The 21767-nt window shown below is 54.9% G+C and overlaps 2 protein-coding genes and 1 non-coding gene across 7 annotated transcripts; all 3 read right to left on the bottom strand.

Moving 5' to 3' along the window:
• Window positions 1-992: 992 nt before the first annotated feature.
• SLC5A5 (solute carrier family 5 member 5) lies at window positions 993-18095 on the bottom strand. Of its 5 annotated transcripts, none has more exons than XM_033135128.1 (17): window positions 17446-18095; window positions 12212-12352; window positions 11353-11418; window positions 11001-11052; window positions 10746-10813; window positions 9504-9658; window positions 8908-9048; window positions 8698-8827; window positions 7702-7790; window positions 6853-6965; window positions 6708-6778; window positions 6183-6269; window positions 5911-6104; window positions 4121-4239; window positions 3310-3422; window positions 2096-2185; window positions 993-1569 (listed from the first exon to the last, which is right to left on the bottom strand). In XM_033135128.1, exons 1-17 carry the CDS (start codon window positions 17866-17868, stop codon window positions 1558-1560), a joined length of 2064 nt encoding a protein of 687 aa, XP_032991019.1. In that variant the 5' UTR covers window positions 17869-18095; the 3' UTR covers window positions 993-1557. The 5 variants fall into 5 exon arrangements, with proteins under 5 accessions (XP_032991019.1, XP_032991022.1, XP_032991017.1 ...); XM_033135131.1 differs by having other exon boundaries at window positions 993-2185; window positions 17446-17542; window positions 17632-18095; XM_033135126.1 differs by having other exon boundaries at window positions 993-2185.
• A 154-nt stretch (window positions 18096-18249) lies between these two features.
• On the bottom strand, window positions 18250-21499 carry RPL18A (ribosomal protein L18a). Its single transcript, XM_033135132.1, has 5 exons — window positions 21403-21499; window positions 19908-20087; window positions 19213-19342; window positions 18540-18649; window positions 18250-18397 (listed from the first exon to the last, which is right to left on the bottom strand). The coding sequence occupies exons 1-5, from the start codon at window positions 21418-21420 to the stop codon at window positions 18305-18307; spliced, it is 531 nt and encodes a 176-aa protein (XP_032991023.1). The 5' UTR covers window positions 21421-21499; the 3' UTR covers window positions 18250-18304.
• LOC117038608 (small nucleolar RNA SNORA68) lies at window positions 18776-18907 on the bottom strand. Its single transcript, XR_004425698.1, has one exon. It is a non-coding gene; the product is annotated as a small nucleolar RNA SNORA68 (small nucleolar RNA).
• Window positions 21500-21767: the final 268 nt, after the last annotated feature.

Genomic DNA, 21767 nt, shown 5'->3' with positions numbered 1-21767 from the left:
TTTGATTTCATGACACTGACGCCAGTGCCATGCTCCCTCTGAAGGCTCGAGGGGAGGATACTTCCTTGCCTCTTCCAGCTTCTGGGGGCCCCAGGCATCCCGTGGTTTGTGGCCACATCGCTCCACTCTCTGCCTCCATGTCCATATGGCTTTCTCCCTATATGTTTACATCTCTGGTTCTCTCCTCCTTTTTTCTCCCCGCCCCCCGCTTCTTCCCCACTCCAGTTCAAGTCATTGTTTCTCAGTCTAGTTGTGTAGGACACAGCTCCCTGGCCCATGCTGGTATTGTGAGCCTTGCGCTCCCCCTGGCTGAGGCAGCCGGTCGCCGCCAGTCCTCTGTCGGCTGCTCACAGCGCTCTTGCTGGCTGCCAGCCACTCACACTGGCCGCTCATGGCAGCCCATGCCAACCTCCGGCTGCTCACCGCAGCCCAGCTCCAGGGAGAGCTGTTGTTCACAATCTTAGCTGTAGAGGGCGCAGCCCACTGGCCAATGTGGGATTCCAACCGGTGAGCTCCGAGTTATGAGCATGGAGCTCCAACCACTTGGGCCACCAGGCCGGCCTTCCTCCTTTTCTTGTAAGAAGAACATAGTCATTGGATTCAGTGTCCATCCTAATCCAGGATGACCCTCTCGTAAGTTAACTAAGTACACCGCCAAGACCCTATTTTCAAATGAGTTCACATTCTGAGGTTCTAGGTGGACATGAATTTTGGGGGAGGATTCTATTGAACCCAGTACAGGGACCCCGACTGCCAGGTGAGCAGGGGGCCATGGGAGCCATGGCAGGTATATGGACAAAGGTGAGTGCAACCTGCTCTCAGGGTCACAGAAACCCCAGGGGCTGGTGCATGGACATTGCTGGGGCTGGCAGGGTCCAGACAAAACGGGCAGCAAGGAGTGGGTGCTTCAGGAGGGAGTCAGGAGGGGAGAGAAGCTGCACGTCCAGGAGGGCAGTACAACGCCCCCTAATGGGGGAGTGATCACCTCATTCTGATGCTTTAAATACTCAGGTTTATTCACTCACAGGCTTGAGGCAAGAGACAGAGATTTGCACTCAGATTTGAGAGATCTCAGACCAGAATGATTTTTCAGAGAGCTCAAGACATTAAACCTCAGAGTCCATTTACTTGATGTATGTGGATAAAGTCTCCAGCCAAGTGCCAGGAACATTCCAGGGACATGCATTCGCTGGGCTGATGGGATCCTGTATACCAGTAATGTGTCAGCAATGGCGCCCCCGCATCATGCAGCACCCAGGCCTGTCCCTACCCGACCAGACTCACTGGGTGACGTCAGGCAACCTCGCTGAGCCTCAATTTTTTTCCTCTGTAAAGTGGGTTCATAGTCTTTAATAGATGTGATGGGGAAAGTGACTAGGCACGAGGGAAAGCTGAAACGTTATTTCTCCTTCTTCCTTGCCTCCTCCTCCAGAGGCCATGTAACATCCAAAGGGAGGAGAACAGGTAGGGGGTGAGGAGGGAGAGCTGGTGTCCAACTCTTGATGCGTCTTTGGTTAGCTCTGTGACCTTGGCCAAGTTCTTGGCCCTCTCCAGGCCTTATTTCCCCACCTGTGAAATGGAGTGAAGGGAGCTCGGTCTGTGGACCTCCAAAATCCTTGCTAAGGTCAAGAGACCTCCCAGGAAAGAGCTGGGATCTTTCTCAGACCCTAATGTTGGACCTGACAGTTTCCCATGTTGTCCAGAGAGAACTCTGACACCTTTCTATTTTAAGTAAAGAAAAACCTGGCTTCATTTTGGGGCAGCAGGCAGCAGGTAGGGGTGCAGTATCTAAGACTAGGTTCTGCCTGGAAGCAGGGTGCTGGATAAAATGACCTCCTGGAGGTGTGGCTTTGCCTCTTTTCATAGGGTGGATGGGTAGTCCTGAGCTCATTTGCATATGATGCCATCCAGCCAATCAGAGCCCAAGGCCATTGCTCCTTGGCCTGGGATTGGCCCATGGCCTGGGATTGGCCCACCCTGAGGTTCCATCCCAGGCGGTCAGTCCCAGGCTAGCTCAGAGGTCAGTTTCCTGCAGATCATGACCATCCTCATGTCCACGGCCGGTGGTCCAGGAGCCAGAGCTGGCTTCATTTACCTCCTTCTGCCGCAGGAAGAGCAGATGGTCGTCATCGGTGGGCAGGAAGTCAGGAGGCCTCTTGGCTCTGAGGGACAGTTCCTCAGCCCCCTGGGGGGAGGAGAAAAGAAAGATCTCTTCAGAGACCCCATTTCGGTTCATCTCCTAGATGGGGAAATTGAGGGCCTGGGAGTCTGGAACCTGGGCAGGGTTGCACAATATCCCTTGTCCAGTGCATCAGCCAGTCCTGTCCCCTCTGCCTCCAAAACCTCCATCCACTTCTCTTCTCCATGCCCATGTCATTTGCAATCCAGGCCATCAATTCTCACATGCATGCCTGCCTCCCTCCTCTCTCTGGTTCTCTGACTGTTCCACTTTAAGAAAAAAGTATTTCCCCACAGCCGCTGGAGGAAGCTTTAAAACATTTTAGCCAAATCATTTCCCTCCCTAGCCCTTGCCTTCAAGCCTCAGGTCCTTTGCACCTGCTGTACCCTCCACTGAGAAAGCTTTTCCTCCGGATCTCTCTATGGCTGCCTCCTTCTCCTCATTCCGGGCTCTATCAATGTCCCCTCTTCCAGAAGGCCACCCCACCATGGTATCCTATTTGATTGTATTCCTAACATTAACCCCTGCCAACGTCCTACTCATTTCTCAGTTTAGCTTTTATCTGCTTCTGCTGGACAGCGGGCTCGGCCCCAGCCCAGAGAAGGGCTGGGTATACAGTGAGTGCTTAATAAACGAGGAAATAAAACAGGGAATCCAAGACAGGGGCAGGTCTGAATCAGACCCCCAGGGACAGTGTTTCCCAAACTCAAAGTATTTACGTAGCAACTAGTGGTTTTCGCTGAAGTCAGTCAACCCAGTCAGGTTTCTTACTTAAGATTTTCTCTAAGCTGATTCACTTTTGCATTAAGTAACTTTATTTTCAGGAGAGACTTTATATCAATACCTTAAAGGCAAACTAGTTTCACCTGCCATACATTGCAAGTAAGTATAAAAACAAATGCAATAACAATGAAAAGTATGACATTCTGCTTAGTCTTTGTTAAAGGGGATAATAAAACGTGTTGACCACACATCAGCTCCCAAATGAGTCTTCCACAGGAGGTAACGAGAAGTAGAGAAGAAAGACTGTGACTCACCACGTTCTTCTCCTGAGTTATGGCCATGCCCAGAGCACCTCAAGTGACTTCACCACCCTCCTCCCCTTGTGTGAGCCGAGCTCTGAGACTGACCTTCACCAAGCTGTCACCCAGGGTGGCCACTTCCTTGGGGGTCACCGATGCTGTCTGCTGCGTGAGGTCCCACCACAGCAGTCCAGGAATCAGTGCATTGCGCTTGGTGGGGCCTAAGGGGCAGAGAGAGTTGGGGTCATTTAGTGAGGGGTGGTGGGAACTGGAGACCAGGCCCTGTGAGGGGAAGGGAGAGCTCTGATGGGTGCCAACTCCAGATGCGATGGTGACCCACGGTGAGATCCTGACAAGCCTCTGCCTATCTCTGGGCTTCAGATTTTTTTTATCTCTATATCAGTGGATTGCTGACAGGGTCTAGCATGTGGTTCTGTTCATTGATATGTGCCCAGAGTCTAGAATAGAGCTCGGCACAGAGATGGACTCAATAAAGGCCTGGTGAATGTAAAATCTAGACTCAGGAAGCAGGAACAGGTACTGTTATCACTATTGATTTATTTTGATGTCTTTCCACTTCTTCATGGGGTTCAGAATTCCCTGCGGAATTGGAGTGGCCAAGGTCCTGATTAGAAGATATTTCAGCACCAGGAAGAGCGTCTGGTGGCCCCACCCCACATTCTCTAGCAAGGACTTAATAACCTTGGGGGAGAGAGTGCTTCAGTTTCTTCTGCCTTTGCAAAATAGGACAAGCCCTGCAAGGTGCACGGTTGTCCTGAGGGAGACACAGCATAAAGGGTGCAGATGTGTCCAGCATGCAGTAGCCACTTGGCCAATGGGGGTGTCCTCCCTCCTCTCCCTGCCTGGTGGGTCCGGGAGACAGAGTACTGTACAGGGTGGCCTCTCACACCCTGCTTACCCGTCAGGTAGCTGACAAGGGCTCCGCATAGAATGGTGCTCAGTGTGCCCAGGGCACCATAATAAAGATAGGAAATGGCGTAGAAGCTGTCAGCCAAGCTGGGTCGGCCAGGGTCCATTCTGGGGGTGGGAGAGGAGAACGTGAGTCTAAAAAGCACTCCTAATCCATTCACTTCCTCCCATCTCCACTGCCACCGCCTAGTCCAGTCTTTCCTTATTACTCACCCAGATGTGTGGTGTAGCCAATATTCCTGTCCTGCTATCTATCCCACTTTTACCCCCAGGCATTCTCCACACACAACCAGAGGGAGCATTACTTAAATGTAATTCAGATCACATCCTGCCACTGCTTGTTACCCTCCATGGCTCCCTACTGCCCTCAGAATCAAACCAAATTAAACTCTTAGAAGAAAACATAGGTGTGAATCTTTATGACCTTGGATTTGGCAATCATTTCTTGGAGATGACACCAAAAGCACAAGCAACCAAAGAAAACAGAGAAGTTGCACTTCATCAAAATTAAAATCTTTTGTGTATCAAAGGACACTATCAAGAGAATGAAAAGACAAGCCACAGAATGGGAGAAAATATTTCCAAATCACACATCTAATAAGAATCTAGTATCCAGAATATATAAAGATATTAAGAACATGTAAATTACAACTCAACAATAAAAAAGACAAATACCCCAGTATTTAAATGGGCAAAGAATTCAAATAGACATTTCTCCAAAGAGATACAAATGGCCAACAAGCGCATGAAAAGGTGCTCAACATCATTAGTCATTAGCAAACCACAAATCAAAACCACAATGAGCTCACATCCACTAGGATGGCTAGAATTGAAAAAAAAAGAAAAAAGGAAAATGACAACTGTTGGGGCAGATGTGGAGATAACTCTCCTCCATTGCCTGCGGGAATATAACATGGCGCAGTGGCTGTGGAAAACAGTCTGGTGGTTCCTCAAGAAGTTAAACATAGAATCATATCACCCAGCAATTCTACTCCCCTAGGTATAGACCAAGAAAAATGAAAACATATGTCCACACCAAAACTTGTTCACAGCAGCACTATTCACAATCACCAAAAGGCAGAAACAACCCAAATGGCCATCAACTGATGAATGGACAAACAAAATGTGGTCCATCCACACAAGGGAATATTACTCAGTCATAAAGAGGAATGAAGCACTGACACCTGCTACAATGTTGATGGACATTGAAAACATCATACTGAGTGAGAGTGGCCAGACACACAAGGTCACATATTATATCATTCCATTTATATGAAATGTCCAGAACAGGAAAATCCGCAGTGACAGAAAGTGCATTACTGGTTGCCAGGGGCTGGGGGAGAAGTGGGAGTGATTGCTAATAGGAATAGGGCTTTTTTTTTCTTTCTGTCTTTCTTTTTGGAGGTGATGAAAATGTTGAGTTGATAGTGGTGATGGTTGTCTAACCTTGAAAATATACTAAAACTCATTTTTAAATGGCTAATTGTATGGTCTGTAAATTATATCTCAATAAAAAAAATCAGACGAAATTCCACTGGCTGGACCTCACCTCCTATCCTTTCTCCGTCCACTATGTGAGGTTAAATCCACCCAACCTCACATAGTCAATTGTACTAAATCGAACTTGGCCTCAAGGCCTTTGCACTTTCCGATCCCTCCTCTGGGAATCCCTTTCCCTCACCTCGTCCCAAGCCAGCCCAGCTCCCCCTTCTCTTTCGGGATTCAGTTTGAGGGTCCCTTCCTGACTACTCCCTCTCAGGCCACGCCTCCCCGGCTCACCTGGGAGCCTCGCTGGAGGCGTTGGTAGCAAAGAGCGGGCCCAGGAGGCCAGAGGCGTTGGCTGAGGACTCCGCACAGCCGGCGGCCGAGGACGGCAGGACCCCCATGGACTGCGCGCTGGGCGGGTACAGAGTGGAGCCCACCGCCACCCACAGCGAGAGCGCCAAGCCAGCCGCGATCCCGGAGAAGACGCCCTTGGGTGGGGCCAGCGTCAGCGGACTGAGGCGTCGGGCCCCGCCTCCCAGCCCCTCGGCCCGCCTGCCCCCACTTACCCACGTGTTGCAGGCAGGGAGGAACATTCCCAGAGTGAAAGCTCCGAGGAGGGGGCCGCTGAGGACACCCATGACGGTAAAGGAGCCCTGGGGGAGAGGATGATGGTGTGGTTGAGGGCAGAACAGCTCCACCTTTCTGGGCCTCAGTTTACCCGCTGGGAAAACAAGACCTGAGAAATCCCACTGCAGGCCTTGAGACGCCTCTGTGCCTCAGTTTCCCTAAAGGCGTGGGGACGCTCTGTTTCTGTCTCTCTCCTGGGGTGGAGGCAAAGACGCCCATTCTCTCTCGACAGATGCGATCCAACCTCCACACCAGGGCGAGGCCCTTCCTGCCCCCAGGCCACCGCCTCCCGACTCCCACCTCCCCACACCTCCACCCACGTGACTGCAGGAAGCCTACGGCCTCCGGTGGCAAACGGAACCCAGTTTTGCCACCGAGTGTAGGACCCTTTCTAACGTCAGTGCAAGACGGATGATACCCCACCTGTTGGGAAAATCGGGGCACGGTCGCGGATGGGGGCTCACCTGGAGGACACCGCCCCCCAGCAGCGAGGACAGAGCCGCCACGATAAGACAGGCGGAGCCATAGATGAGCGCTGTAGGGATGAAGGTGGCACTGTCAGCGGGGAGAGGCCACTCTGGCCCCCCTACCAGGGCTCCCCCAACTCACAGAGCCCCTTGGAGATGATTATGAGTCTCCGGGACGACAGGCTGGGCAGCCGTGGTTTGATGAGGTCCTCCACAGTCACGGCAGCCATGGCATTGATGCTGGTGGACGCAGTGCTGGGGGACATGAGAAGGGCAGGGAGTATGGTCAGGCCACATCCAGAGACTGGCCATACCCCTGCTGGGGCCCACCTGCGGGGGGGGGGGGGGCCGAGCTGCCAACACTGTCTTCCCTGCCAAGACCCCACCCAACCCAAGGGCAGAGGCATGGATGATAGACCCCCAAGAGTGGAGGAGATGTCTACCCCTCACCCCCAGTCCACAGACCTGAGATACCCCCACAGCAGCAGGGAACCACAACCAAGGAAACAAATGACACAAGGTCTCATTACAGGGCAATAATGGGGGGCAGAGAATTGCCACATGGGACCCTGGTCACTTGCAGGAGCAGGGCTGTGGCCAGAAGTCACGGAAGATTTGAAACTACCAGAACGTGAGGGCCCTGAGGGCAGGAGTGGGGGACTGCTTGGTCATGGCTGTTCCCCAGGATTTAGAACAGCAGCACCTGCCACACAGTAGGTACTCAATAAACGTTACTTTGACAAAAGGAAGGGAGAGATGGGAGTCAGGGGTGGCTCTGCCAGGTGCTGAAAAGGGGAGACTCCACACAGTTGGGGTCTTTGTGGCCAGGATGTGCTCTCTGCTAGAGCCTACCTGAACTGCCCTGTGGGGACGGAGCAGCAACTGCAAATGGTGGACGTGTTCAGAGCTTTCTATCCCTCAAGGGGGTGGGCGGAAGGGACAGGAGGCCCTGAGGGTAGGACATGGCGGGGAGAGCCAGCAGGGCGCTCACCTGAGGGTGCCACTGTAGGCACAGGCCAGAAAGAGCCCAGGGACTCCAGGCATGTCCGCGAAGATGTCCAGCACGAGCAGGGGCATGTACTGGGGGGAGTCAGGGGTCAGCCTCCAGGACAGCAGCACCCTGAGGCTGGGGCTTCTGGGTGTCCTCGCCCTGTGCATTCTCAGCACCCATCGCAGACCGGGTTCACAATGGCACTTAGTGTAACGTGTTTGTTGAGGGACTGCATGCCCCTGGGATTGTCTGCCCCTCCCCATGTACAGAGCCCTGGGTTCTCAGGGAGGCAGCATCCTGAGTCACCCCCACTTTACTGACAGGACGCTGAGGCCAGGAGGTGCAGCCCTGCCTCAGGCTGCACAGTCAGGCAGTCAGGATCTGACCCCAGGGGAGGACGGCAGATTCGAGAGCCTTGCAGCCTCTGTCAACTCTGAACCCTGTGGCTGGAGGGCTAGAGCTCCAGCCACGGCGTGTGCCCTGGGTATAGGTCCTGGCGCTGCCCCTGACTTGCCTGCACCCCTCAGGCAATGCTTCCTGCCCCCTCCAGCCTCGGTTGGGCACCATGACAGCCTCGGCCTCATCACTTGTTGAAGGATTTGATGGGAAATTGCTTGTGAAGGGAACAGCATGAGGCATAGTATAGGCACTTGGAACACGGGGGCTGGTCATTAACACGAACTCCATGACATCGTGCTGGACCATGGTCCTCTCTCCTCCTTGACACCCTTCTGGGAATCTCTGACTCTAGATCTGAATGTGCCCCTCTCCCGCTCACACCCTCTATGGCTCCTTAGTGCCTCTCAGCCTCATCTTCCCCACTACTCCCGGAGCTTCTCTGATCCAAGCTCTTTCCTTCCTCTTGGCCTTTGCACAGGCTGTTCTCTCTGCTAGGAAAGCTCTTCCGCCCTCGTCCCAGAGATTTATCCACAAGAGAGTTCAGAATGGGAGTGGAGGTGGGGGTGGGGGTGGCACAGGAGCCTGGACAAGACTCACCTGGTCTGGGGCAGAGATACGCCCTTTGAGGAGGGGGTCGCAGTCCATATAGAGTGTGAACATGACGATACCACAGCCAGCAGCGCTGAACACAATCAGGAAGAGGCCCAGCTGGTTGATGAGCAGGGCCCTGCAGGGAGGCACAGCCTCAGGCTGGGGAGAGGGGGCAGTACATCCCAGAGGCCCCCACCCTGCCCCCCAAACACTCACAGTTTGGCTTGCTTCTCCGTGCGGCAGGCCACATAACGCTGCACCTGTGCTTGATTCACACCATACATTGAGAGCCACACTATCGTGCCACCCACCACAAAAGTCCAGAATGTGTAACGACTCCGTGGGTCCAGATCAAAGCTGGATGAGGCAGGGAAAGTCAGCCATGTGGGGATGCCACCAATGACTTTACCCTCCCAAGGGCCCCAAAGGGCATTCTGGAAATTATAGGCCTTAGAGGACATTTGGGATGGGTTTTGAAGTATGAGTAGGAGTTGGCCAGATTGAAATTTCATTTATTTGTTTACTGAGTCATCCATGTATGCATTCCAAAACCATTCTTTCTTTATCCAGCTGGGACCTCAGAGAGCCTTCAGTTCCCATTCTGGGCTGGGAGGTGGGATGGGGCAGAGGTCTAGGTCAGATGGAAGAATGGAGGGTAGGGGAATACAGAGAGGGGGAACCAGGGTTCTGTCTGTGGGGAGTCTGGGGAGGGGAGCTGGGAGGGCTTCCTAGAACAGGAGGCATTGGCTGGCTTCTCCAAGGGCAGAGGGCTACCTTCTCCATCATTTTGCAGTATCTACATTTTCACTCACTCCATCAAGTTGATCCGGGAGTGGTTCTGAGCAAGCTGGAGCACCTGCCTGGGCCCACCTACAATCATGATCCCACGGGCCAGGACAACCCAGAAGCCAGCCAGCATCACCACGACCTGGAACACATCGGTCCAGATCACAGCTTTCATGCCACCCTGCAGGATGTGACAGAGAGGGGAGGGTCAGATGGGGACCTGAGGGTGGAGAGGCGTCAGACGGGGGACCTGGCTGGGGCCAAGCAGGCCTGGCCTCCAGCAATGCCTGGGACCAGTGCTCATCTTTGCCTCTGTTTCCTCATCTGTAAAATGGGTTAATAACTGTATACCCCCTTACAGTGATTTTGTGATCATTAAATTAATTAATATGAGAAAAATATTTGGAATAGCACCTGTCATATACAAGGTGTGATCAATAAATATGGTGATTATTTAAATTTTAAAAATTTATTGCAGTAAAGACACATTGCTATTAATCCCCCTCAAAATACTCCCCTTCACTTCAAACACACATCCCATCATTTTTGCCATTTTCTGAAACAGTTCTGGAAGTCCTTTTTCTTGAGTGTCTTTAGTTGTGCTGTCGTGGCTGCCTTGATGTCCTGAATCAATTCAAAACATTTATCTTTCATCGTCATTTTGACTTTGGGGAAGAGCCAGAAGTCACAGGGTGCTAGATCCAGGGAATAAGGTGGATGAGGACACACCACAATGTTTTTATTTCACAGAAATTGCCGTGTACCAGAAGCGATGTGTGCCACAGAACATTTCTGTTGTGATCGAAACACAGTGAATGCTGCTGCCGAGTGCCATCCAATGGTAAGGCAGGGATCTTCAATACGGGAAGCGGCACATCAAACCTTAGTAACAGAGTGTGACAAGTTTCAACTTGTTCGGTGCAGTCAGTTGGCTGTGAACTGCAGTGGAAAGAAGATGTGTTTTAAAATGTGCTGTAAATCACTCTCCATTATGGCAACGCTCCATGTCACACATCGTTTCTGGTGTACAGCAGTGTCTGTAAAATTAAAACATTACAGTGTGTCCTCATCCACCTTATTCACCAGATCTGGCACCTTGTGACTTCTGGCTCTTCCCCAAAGTCAAAATGATTCAGGACATCGAGACAGCCACGGCAGCGCAACTAAAGACACTCAAGAAAGAGGACTTCCAGAACTGCTTCAGAAAGTTCTGGACTGCCCCTACCCAGCAGGCGTGGAGCCCCCCCATAGGGGGAGGGGTCACTCACCACAGTGGTGTAAAAGGTGCAGATGGCTCCGGTGGATAGGAGCGACGCCCAGATATCCAGCCCACTCACTGTGCAAAGAGACTCCCCATTAGGCTCAGGGTGAGGTGCAAACTTGGTCTCCAGTGTCTTTGGCCCTCCTCTCTCCTGGAGGAATCTTCCCTTCCGTGTAGCTCCCGGAGTCGCCCCTGCCCCCTCCTCCAGCCCGTAAGCCTTTGACCCTCCCAGTCACGCTGCCCTGATCTCCCAGAGTCAAACCTTGGTTCAGGATGAGCGCAGGGGCGTAGATCACGATGCCAGTGTACAGCACCTGCAGTGGGGAGGGGGGAGGGGGTCAGGTGAGGCAGATGTTGGTGGAAGTCGGGTAGTGCTGATAGTGTCTGGGCGAGGAGGGGATCTGGAGATGGGGGAAGGAGGGTGTTGGGGTAGGTGACTAGAGTAGATGGACGGGGGCCATAGGGGTTGTGGGCGGGGCCTGGGTAATGCACTGCAGGATGGGGGCGGGACCCACGGGGCAAGGGCGGGAAGAATCCGGGAGGGCTGTGGGCAGGGCCTATGAAGGCAGGACCCTGCGGGGGAGGGTGGGGAAGGCAGGGCCAAGGCCACTCACTGTGGCCACCAAGTACTGCACGGTCCCGCAGAGCCTCACAGCCCGGCTGAAACGCAGCTCCAGGTACTGCAAGGAGGAGCCGAAGGCTGGTGGTCACCTGGACAGGTCCTACCCAGGGGCTCGAGGCCTCTGGGTTCTTTCACGTACCATCTTGGCTTCTGCCCTCCCTCGGGAGGCCAACTTCGCTCTCCGCACTCTCTCTCGCGGAGGCCTCCGCCAAACGCACACACTCTGATCTGTCTGCATACATCTTGTGCACACGGGCCATCCCGTGCCTGTGCCCATGGCATGTGCCCAGGAGGACTGAGCCGTCAAATTTGCACACGTCCCTCCTCATTCTTGTTTGATTGGCCTGTGTCCAACTGTTATTAGCCGTCTATGGGTCACAATTTTAATCACTTTACCCAGGGTCCTGGAAGGAGGTCCTGTTATTAGCCAGGTGGGACATTTGGGAAACCTGAGCAGTGGCTCGTCCTTCGCTGAAGGTATGAGGAAGCCGGGACATCGGGTTTGGAAACCCGAGCCCCCATCTGGCGAGCACTCGGGTGTCTGCACACCTAGGCATGTGAGGCACAGATGTGTGCCTTTCCGCACGCGAGTGCACACCTGGCCGAGTGTGGCCCCGCCCCGTGCGGGCTTCCACCCAAGAGAACCAGGACGCTAGCTCCTCTTCCTCCTTCCTGTCCTTCGCCCCACTGCCTGGGGCTTCTTCCTAGAACCCTCTCCACTTGCCTGCCTGGGGGAGGGGGAGGAGCCCACCTGTGTCCCCCTGCACAGCAGTTCAAAGCCCCAGGGGTACCCCCACCGCATCCCTACGTTCCCAGCCAGGCAGGTTCGGCCACCGGCCTCTGCCGGGTACCTGGTAGGTGCTGGTGAGGCCCAGGCGGTAGAATATTGGCAGGTAGAAAGTGGCGGTCAGCAGGGAGTTGAGCAACTGGCCCAGGCACATCCAGAGGAACTTGAGGCCGTAGCGATAGGCCTCTGCGGGCACGCCCAGCACCTGCACAGCGGACATGAAGCTGGCGGACAGCGAGAGGCCAACCGGCAGGGCAGCCAGGTTCCGGCCCCCCGTGAAGAAGTCCTCCGCGCTGCGCTGCCCACCCCGCGCCAGCCCCACCCACAGCCCGATGCCTGTGGACACGAGAAGCATGAGCGCGAAAACCGCATAGTCCCAGGCTCCGAAGGTGGCCCGCATCTCCGCCCCGACGGCGGCCATGAAGAGCAGGTACAGAGGCCAAGCGCGACCCCGGCCACCCAGCGCTCCCTGGCAACGAAGGCTGGCGGTGGCCGAGGAGGTAGGGCTGCGCGGAGGTGGAGGATGCTCGGCCTCCTCAGCGAGGCGCACGCCTGTCTCTTTCGGTCCCCAGCAGCCCTCGCTGTGGCCGTCTGCCCTGTTCGTCCCTCCTCTCCGTCTACGCGGCGGCCTCCGCCGTCGGCCTGTCTGTCCACCTCGCCTCTCTCTTGGTGCAGCTGCCCCGTGCAGCCGGGTGTCGGCCCCCCAGCCCCTGTCTCTCTCCCTGGGAGCCGCGCTCAGCTCTTACAGCTGGAGGTCTCGGTGGGGCTCAAAGCAGCGGCCTGCACCCGCGCGGGCTGCGGATTTATTAGGCTGCGGGGTCAGGGAAACTCCGCCCTCAGACTTGGGGGCGGGCAGGACTCACTCTTTCCTCCTTGAGCCGGGTTACGTGGGTGGCTCTCGGGTGTGGGAGTCTTCCAAACACCCTCCTTTCTTCATATGGCACTCCCCCCTGACCACCAGCTGTCAATGTCTCCCGTTGACAGGTAGGGAAACTGAGGCACAGAGATTGCTTGTCATTCGCCCCAGGCCACACAGCTGGGAGCAGTGGCTTCGGCATTGAAATCCCCGCTGTGCTGTAGTACCTTTGAGCTATGGGACACTCACTCTCCTAAAAGACTAGAATTCACTTTCAAGGTTGAGGGGTCCCATAAGGAAAACTTGTGCAGCTTAAACCCCTTCCCCAACCGGCACCTGGAAACTCTTTTTCTAGAGCCTAGTGGGAGTGTATCACCAAACCCCAACCTTAGGTTAAGCCGAGTGGGAGGGCGTGGGGTTCAAATCCTGACTACATAAGTACTGGAGGAAGTCTTTGCTTTTCTCTGGGCCTCACTTTCCCCATCTGTAAATGGGGATAAAGCCCCTGCCTCAGAGGAATAAATCGAACCCGCATAATACAAACCTAGAACAGAGTAAGGGCCTTTTCATTCGTCTCGTCATTCCCTCCGTTGGTTCCTTGTCAAACGCGCTGAGCGTCTGCTTGTACTGGGCGTGATGTACAATGGAGGTCACCGGTAGGGGTTGTCAGTGGTCATGAACCCGGATAAATGGGGACCCACGACTATCTGGGGAGGTGGTGTCTGGAATGTCCTTTCACACAAATGAAGAGATGAAACCGACAGGGGAAGTCCCTTACCTTGGGGTCATGCCAACAAGGAACCTTGGCCGGGGGACAATGTCTATTTAAGGCCCTTCGCTGGGGGACATGGAGAATTTTTGACCTCTGGAGGCTCTGACCTTTGGATGGAGTCCTGGCTCACCCTGCAAAGCTGGGTTCCCTCTTCTGTAACGGGCAGGGTATAAGACCAGGTGGGTTCGGAACGTTAGGGCGCTGCCGCCCTCTGGTGGCCCCCTGTGGCCTACATGCGCCACCCCAGCTGGGTCCAGCGTCCCCCAGTCCTACCCACATGTCCCGCGGGACTGTCTTCTCTCTACATAGATGATCAGGGCAGGCCTGCCCCTCCCCTGGGTCTGTGACACCACAACTGTCACACAGGTGTCTCTTGCCCACTAGCTTGTGCCCTCCACCCACACCAAGAGGGTGGGGAGAACCCCAAGTTCTTCTACCTGCACCATTTTTCCAGGCTCCGCTGTGCGGCACCCTCCGGGAAACCAGCTGGGGAAGGGGGAAATCCCTGGCGGCTGTCCCTTCCCGAAAAGCCAAGCAAAGGGACGCAAATATATGTACATTGATGCTGGTGCCCTCAAACCTGCCTTGTCTCCCTGGGAGGGCTAGGAGGGAGGTATCGTCCTGTGCCAGCCCCCTTTGCCCCCTACCCTATTGTGGAGGGGGGCTCCAGGGCGCAGACTGACACCTGGGCTGGGGCCTCTTCATTGAGCACCTACTGTGTGCAGGGCCCTGTGCCAGGCACTGGAGACACAGCAGGACCCAGGTGGACCCACCTGGCGCACAGGTTCATGACAGCAGATGAATACCCATCTCAGTAGCCTATGGATGACAAGTGATGGCCTAGGGGAAGACCTTACGTGAGGCCTCTTGGTGGGGAACTCTCTGGAGAAATAAGGGGAGACCTAGAGAAGGAACCAGGCTTGGAGAGAGCTGGGAGAAGGGCCCTGAGGTGGAAAGATGGACAGGGAGGGCTCTAGGGGACCTTGAGCCTTGTCAGAGTGTGGATTTTATTCAGAGGGTGCTGGGGGACAGGGGGAGCCACTGGACAGTTTGGAACAAATGAGGGACCTAATGGACCTAATAATGGAACTAATAGGGTGGGGAGACATGGGTAGATTCAGTATGTTCTGGAATTCCAGGACACGAGAGGATGCTGAGTTGGGAGCTGGTGGGGACCATCTCCCGTGACTGGTGGGAAGCACGGACGGGGGCACAGAGCAGGGTGGGGAGGAGTCACACCTTAACTTAGGGAGAGGGGCAGGCAGGACCCCAGGATATAAGTTGGAAAGACCCCCCCCCCCAGTAAATGTGGGGAGAGGCAGGGCAATCCTGGAACAGCAATCTGAGCAGAATGGGCAGGAATGTTGGGTGCCTGCTGCCTGGGCACCCCCAGTACTCCCTGGAGACAGCATGCGTCAGGGGTGAGAGGTTGAGAGCTACTTCAGCTCTAGCACCACCTGCTGGGCGTCCACCCTTGAACTTGTACCGTATCCTCAGGGAAGGTAAACCTTTATTGCCACTGGTGGTCACTGTGAGATCCCATGATCCTCAGTCTCTCTGGGTTTCAGGACTTAGGGTGGGTCTCCTGGGGTCCCACTTCTCTTGCCTTGGCACCTGCCCTTGCCTGATGGTCCTGACTCAGAAGCCAAGGGCAGAGGTCAGAGGGGCAGCTCCTTTCCTCCAGGGCTCCAAGCCCTGTCCAGGTGACACCTGACACATGGACATGTCCAGGAACCTCAGTACCTGAGGCAGTGGGAGGGCTCCACTGGATTCCTGCTGTCACCCCTGGGCTGGCATGGTGAGCCCCAACCAGTGGTGTCAGCAACCCAAGTGCTATCCCACTTTAAAGACCCCACATGGAAAGGTCCATTTCCTCCTACTTCCAGCCTTTGCTCTCGGTGTTCCTAGCACTTGAATTCCCTCTGGAGACAGAGCTCAGTTCAGTGGTCCTCACCTCCAGCTGCTCTAAGGGTTTGTGGGGAATTGCCAGGTGGTTACACGGTAGAAGGGTCTGTGGGCAAACTCATGAGATGAGCAGATGGCAGCGTGGGTGGATGAACAGGTAGAGGTTAGAGAGCTGCGCCGGCTCAGTTCAAGCTCCCTCAATAACGGGATTGACCCCACCCTTCAGCTGGTGGGAGCAGGGCCTCCCCAACTAGTTCCCAGGCTCCAAGGTAAGGACGGGGTGCCCGGTAGGCCTCTGTAGAACCCTGGATTTCCACATTCCTGGTGGTGTATCGTCACCCCTCTCAACCTCCACCTCCAGAATTAAATCACCATTTTACACAGAAAAAATCTATAGCTCAGCTGGCCCAGGCACAGCCTTCAGGGTCCACCTCCAGGACACCAGTTCGAGCCTGAGGACTGGTTTCCTTTTCCCTCCCCTTCTAATCAGGTAACAGGGTCAGGAACCAAAGCTCCTTCTACCTTGTTGCTTGTGTGTGGCTTCATGGCCAAAGATGGCTGCTGGAGAACTGGCCGTTGTGGCTATATTCCAGCTGGATGGCTGTTTTCTGAAAACGGCACATATCACTATCACATGACCACTCTGGGAAACATTTTCTGAGTGGAATGTAGATATGGAGATTCTATTACTGAAGAAGGAATATTTGGAGCAACTAGGAGTTTCCACCAGAAACCGCCAGATTAATGAAATCTACCAGGCAAACATTTAAAAAAGTTTAGCCTGATCTCTCAAAACAAAGACATCAAAGAGTGCCCTGGAAAAAAAATTTGTTACATACACTGGGGGATGTTTTTCAGGCTTTTGTCTCACACAAGCTTAAAAGAAAACAGCAGCCCAGTAGAGAAATAAGCCAAGTTCATATAAATGATTTTAATTCAGGGAAAAGTACCTCCTTCATATTGGGTTGGTGCAAAAGAAACTGCGATTTTTGCAATTATTTTTAACCTTTTAAACCGCAACCACTTTTGCACCAACCTAATAGAAAAGCAAATCCTAAAGTGTGATTTTTTTTTTTCAGCCACCAAAGTTAGCTAACCCATGGGTGCTGTTTTGTTGGAAACCTGGATTCCTTCTTGATCCTGTTCGGTAATGTACTGAACGTTTGTATTTACTGAGGGAATTCTGGCAGTGTCTAGATCAAACCCGGCCCACCACCAGACCTGGGGCTCAGCATTGCTGTCCCGTGTGGTGCACAGGCGGAAGGATGTTCACTGGCCATCATGTCCTTTTCTGGGTCGCACAAAGACCGACTGAAGCCCTCCTGGGGACAGACAGATGCGGTTCCTGCCCTCTCAGCCTGTCTGGTGGGGAACAGAAAACCAACCAAGTAACACGAATAGAACAGATGTGTGGTTCACCACCAGTACGGAGGCCACCCCAGTGACGGCCTGTGGAGAGCAGTCCAGGCAGAGGGCTCAGTAAGTGCAAAGGCCTGGAGGTGGCAAGGAGTCCGCTGTGTTGCGACAGCAGGCAAAGCAGTTGGTGAGGACGCTGGAAGCCTGTCTTTCCTGTAAGAATGGCTGGCTGTGCACAAGTTGTGCCCTGGGCATCCAGGCCTCTCCAAGCACAAGTGGGCTTTGAAGTGACCCAGCACTTCAATTCCCCCTGGAGATAGCTCACCAGTGACTGTGCAACCTACCAACCCCCTCCCCACCGTGGGGTAGTAGAAGCTGTGTCCCCTGCCCAGGACACCCCAATTCCTACCTCATTCCTTTTGTGCTTGGGCTTCTTCCGGATCCATGGTGGGTCCTGTAAGCCTGTGCCCCCAGCATTTTTCAACTGAGTAAACCTAGTTGATGCCCTGACATTGTGACAAGGACACCAATGCTCACAGGGCCCAAGGTGACATGCTAAGACAGGCATCCCTAAGGCCTGAGCTCTCAGCTCTACCTGGCTTCCTTGTGAAGGCTTGGCCAGGATGGCGCCCCAGGATGGGATTAGCTTCATGCTTGGAATTCCATTCAAGTGGTTTCCTGGAAACAGATGCCCTTGCTGAGACCTTAACCTCCCCACAAGGGGCCCCAATTGGGGAGGGGAAGCAGAATCCCAGCACAGTGGGCTTGTGGCCCCCTTGCATCTGCTCTGGTCGGGAGGGGCGGCCCAGGTAGAATGAATGAGCACCACCATCCTGATTCCCCCTGGGTCCAGCTAAAGCCTGTGTTTAATGAAGCAGGAGGGACAGATTTGGGGGCGAAACCTTTGACCTGCAGTGCACCTCCAGGCTCACAGCAGAGGGCTACCTAATAGAGAGGAAAACTGGACCCTCTGGCTACAGGCCTTCACCCACAACAGCTCCTCACTGGACAAAGCCTCAGGGAACTTAGCGAGCAGGAGAGAGCTTGGGGGTGGGACGCTCACCATTCCTGCCCCCCCCACCCCCGCTGGAGATTCCATGGTCTGGGTCCCACTTGAGGAGAGGAGGACCCTTCCTGGAGCAGAAAACTCAGATTGGCTGTGCCCTTTTGAGTTCTGCAGGGTGTGCAAAGAAAACAAGTGTATCTGAGCAGCCCGGTTTTCCCAAGAAGTTTATTCGGGCAGCCCAGGGAACAGGGAGGCCCTGAATCTAAAAGAAGGTGTTGGGCCTCTTGGTGGTGAAGCGTGGCTTGTGCTGGCGACGGAGGACCCGGTGGGGCAGCGGGAACTTGATCTTGGAGTCCTGTGATAATGAGAGGTGGGTGGAAGCCTCTTAACCCTGTCGTCCAGGGGGCCAGAGGTGTGGCCACCCCCCACTGGGCTCCTGCGTCAAAACCAAGGCTGGGGGGAGCCCCTCATCCCAGCAGGGGCCCCAGGGCACTCACATGGAACTGCTTTACTGCCGGCCGGCGGCACTTGCTGGCCGCGATCTCTTCCACCTTCATGATCTGGATGGAGTGGGCGCGGGCACGATGCCGGGCCCCCATGTCTCGGTCTGCGGGGAGTGGGGGGGCAGGGCAGGGTGAATGTGTGCTGGGGGCTCTGGGTGTTCCCGAAACATCCCATCATGTTCCTGCCTGAGGATCCCACACTTGGGGACCGGGTGCGGGCCATAATCTAAGGGTGTAGAACCTCCAAATTCACTTTGAGGGGCACGGCCACAGCCCCCAAAGGCGACGAGATCCTTTTGCTGTCAGCACCTCTGTTTAAACTGCTGCTACGAAAAACAGCAGTTCTTGGGTTTAGGTGCTTGGGTTTCGGCCTTGGCAGGCAGCCCACCCTAACAGCACCTGGGGCAGCTACAAGTCCCAACACTGGACAGGGGTTGGACCAGCTTCTGGATGGGAGCTGTGTCTAAACCAAGGCCGACCCCAAAAGGCCCACCTGCTGCCAGGTTCCAGAAAAAGGCACGCCTGTGGTATCTTCTCCACTCCCCCACCCCCAGTAGCCTCTTGCACTTGTCCTGCCTCGGGCTGGTTGGGAGGTGTCAGACTGCACTGCAGACGCCTGCAACGTGAGTCTAAAGAAGAGGCCGGGTGGTGGGGCATGGTGGCTTACAGCACTGGGTGACGGCACCAGCGGTGGTCAGGTCCCGGTACTCCCGGTACATGTTGTGGGTGCCACTGCGGGAGTCGTAGCGCAGCCAGATGCCAAAGTTCTTCACCCGCAGGGGGGATTTCTCAAACACCTGCAGAGTAAACTAGCTGAGGTGAGCACAGTAAGCGGAGTAAGCGAGGCCTCCACCTGGTCCCAACCCTTTGTGAGCCAATACCTCTGCCCTTACTGCTCCCAAAACAGCTCAGCCCCCAAACCTTCAGGCATCTGAGGGAAAATTTCCATAGCAACAGTGGGGGTACAGAGCAGTCCAGGCCACTTTCCCCATGGGGACCAGCACAGGCCCTAACTCCTCCCAAACACACCTGGGCCAAAAACCAGCTGCCGCCCAGTGCAGCCGAATGGTGTAGAGTCTAGTGCCCATGACAGCAGCGTGCCCAGCTGACAGCACCTCTCTCCCCTTCACAGATGAGGCCCACGGAAGGTGAGTGTCTCAGACACACCATCCCCAGGTCTTGGGCTTTCTCATTAGGAAAAGGGCACAGAGACCCCATCTCATCCCATCCCGACCTATGGCCTGAACTGTACCTGTCCTCAGTACCAGGGGCTCTGTAGCCTGGTAACCTTGTGGGGTGAGGGCTGCCACATGGAACGTATAAACCCACTTCAGACCCCACCCTGTCTTGGACACCCCGAACCTGCCCACAGTAGACAATTTCCCCGGAAGACTTCTTCATCTTCTTCAGCTGAGACACGAAGTACCAGAAGCGAGACTTGGCAACAACGTGGTTAGGCGCGAAGATGCGCATACGGTAGAGGGGCGGTGTATGGCACTTGGGGGTGGGCAGGCAGCGCCCCACCACCTTGTATTCTCGCAGCTGAAACAGAATCAGGGATGAAGTGAGGCCAGCACCCAGAGCCAACTGTGGAGATGTCCCGCTCCCTTTCCCAAGCCTGGTGACCACTGGATCAGTGGATAGAGGAGAATCCTACCCCAGGGCTTCCATCTGGAATCTAGGTAAATGCAGGTCGTGCCACTGTCCAACCTTCCCCATAAAAGTGAGGGCAGGGGGATTAATCAGGATGCCCGTGTGCCCATTGCCCTGGTTCACAAAAGCTGAGCAAAGCTGTCAACCCCACTGTTCCTCCCTTTCTATTTGTAAGAAAAGCTGAGGCCTAGACTTGCAGCCTTAGGTTCGGAACAGCCAGGCAGCCTCATTCTTCCATAGCATCTCTGCAACTCACATCTTGCCAAAGTCCTCTGTCACTCTGAAGTTCAGAGACAGTGACCAAACTGGGATCCAGCCCACTCCAGGAAGAACCAGGACAAAAATCCAGTTCCCTCTCCAGCCCTGGGCTCCCTGCACTGCTGCCATGCAACCTACAGCTGCCTGTTTCCCCAGCTGCTCCCAAGCAGAAGCTCCATATTTACACGGATGCTACGAAGAGGATGTCTACCAAATCTAAGCCATGCGATACAGTAGGAAAGAGCTACCTCCGGAAATAACTCTCAATTATTTCACTGATGTCAATAAAAGGTAGCCCCAAATACCGCAAACTAAGCTCCTACACTTCCACCTCTCCACCTGACTCATCGGCCCCGCAGATCACCCGTTTTGAAAGGGACAGATGCGGCCCCTTTCCGAGCGTGGAAACTGAGGCTGGAGAGCTGTACATGACATCCCCACCCCGTGCGCGCCTCGTTTTCCCCAGGGCCTGTTCTTCCAACTTTGCACCATAGTGCCCCTTGATTTTGCCCAGCACTTGCCACAATAAGGGTCGCACTCTCCGTGTCAACTTGGGTGTACAATTTTCTCTTACTTCTCACTGACATACCAGGACAAATGGGAACACTATTGCCTCCCCTCACGTCCATTATGCAGTTGGGAAAACCGAGGCTCGGAAGCTCGACGAGGTCCTGTAGCGCGAGCCTCCACGCCATGCAACATCTCCCTTCCTCTGGAAAGTAGACTCGAGCTTGCGATCCCCGAGCCTGCCCGAGTCACGCTCCTGCCTCCCCACGCGGCGCCCGCAGTGGCCGCCATGTTGGCGGCACAAGTGGGCCGCGAACCGCGACCGCGCGGCTCCCCGCTGGGAGCGCGCACCCCCGACGCGGCCCACGCCACCTCCTGGGGCCCCCCATTCGGTCCGCGACACGTTCTCCGGCCCCTTACCCTGCCGCGACCGCCTTACCGTGCCGGACGCCTTCATTGCGTTCCCTTCGCTCTCGCCGCCACCCACAAAAGGAAGTAGCTGGTCTGGCGCAGCCTCTCACCATGACTTTATTGTCGGAAGTCCCTCCCTCTCCATACCGCGCGCCCATTGGCTTCTTGGCCTCGCGCTCAATCAGAGCTGCTTCTTCATTGGTTTCAGGTACACCAACCTCTCACAGCCCCGCCTCCCTTCGCGGTGAGACTACAACTCCCAAGAGTCAGCGCAGCTAGCCCCCTCCTATTCCGCTGCCATAAAGGGAACGTCGGCGCCAGCCGCGCACCGGGAGTTGTAGGCACCTGGAGGAGGTTTAGGTGGTGGGTTGGAGTGTTCCCCTTCCCGGGATG

The sequence above is a fragment of the Rhinolophus ferrumequinum genome, chromosome 18 (assembly GCF_004115265.2).
Source record: "Rhinolophus ferrumequinum isolate MPI-CBG mRhiFer1 chromosome 18, mRhiFer1_v1.p, whole genome shotgun sequence".
NCBI lineage: Eukaryota > Metazoa > Chordata > Mammalia > Chiroptera > Rhinolophidae > Rhinolophus > Rhinolophus ferrumequinum.
Note: the sequence above shows the minus strand (reverse complement) of the source record. Positions and strands in the feature narration are given on the sequence as shown.

Bases quoted from the DNA above. Each gene is read 5' to 3' on its own strand.
- SLC5A5 (XM_033135126.1), bottom strand. From the start codon at position 17,868: ATGGTGGTGCTCATTCATTCTACCTGGGCCGCCCCTCCCGACCAGAGC. The intron at 6,779-6,852 runs GTGAGTTGGGGG...TCATCCCTACAG, and splicing joins AATCATCTCCAAGGGGCTCT to CGCTCATCTATGGCTCCGCC. The intron at 4,240-5,910 runs GTGAGCCGGGGA...TCCCACCCCCAG, and splicing joins GCCTCCAGCGAGGCTCCCAG to AATGGACCCTGGCCGACCCA.
- RPL18A (XM_033135132.1), bottom strand. The intron at 18,650-19,212 runs GTAAGCCACCAT...CACTCCCCGCAG, and splicing joins TGGTGCCGTCACCCAGTGCT to ACCGAGACATGGGGGCCCGG. The intron at 18,398-18,539 runs GTGAGTGCCCTG...TCATTATCACAG, and splicing joins CGGCAGTAAAGCAGTTCCAT to GACTCCAAGATCAAGTTCCC.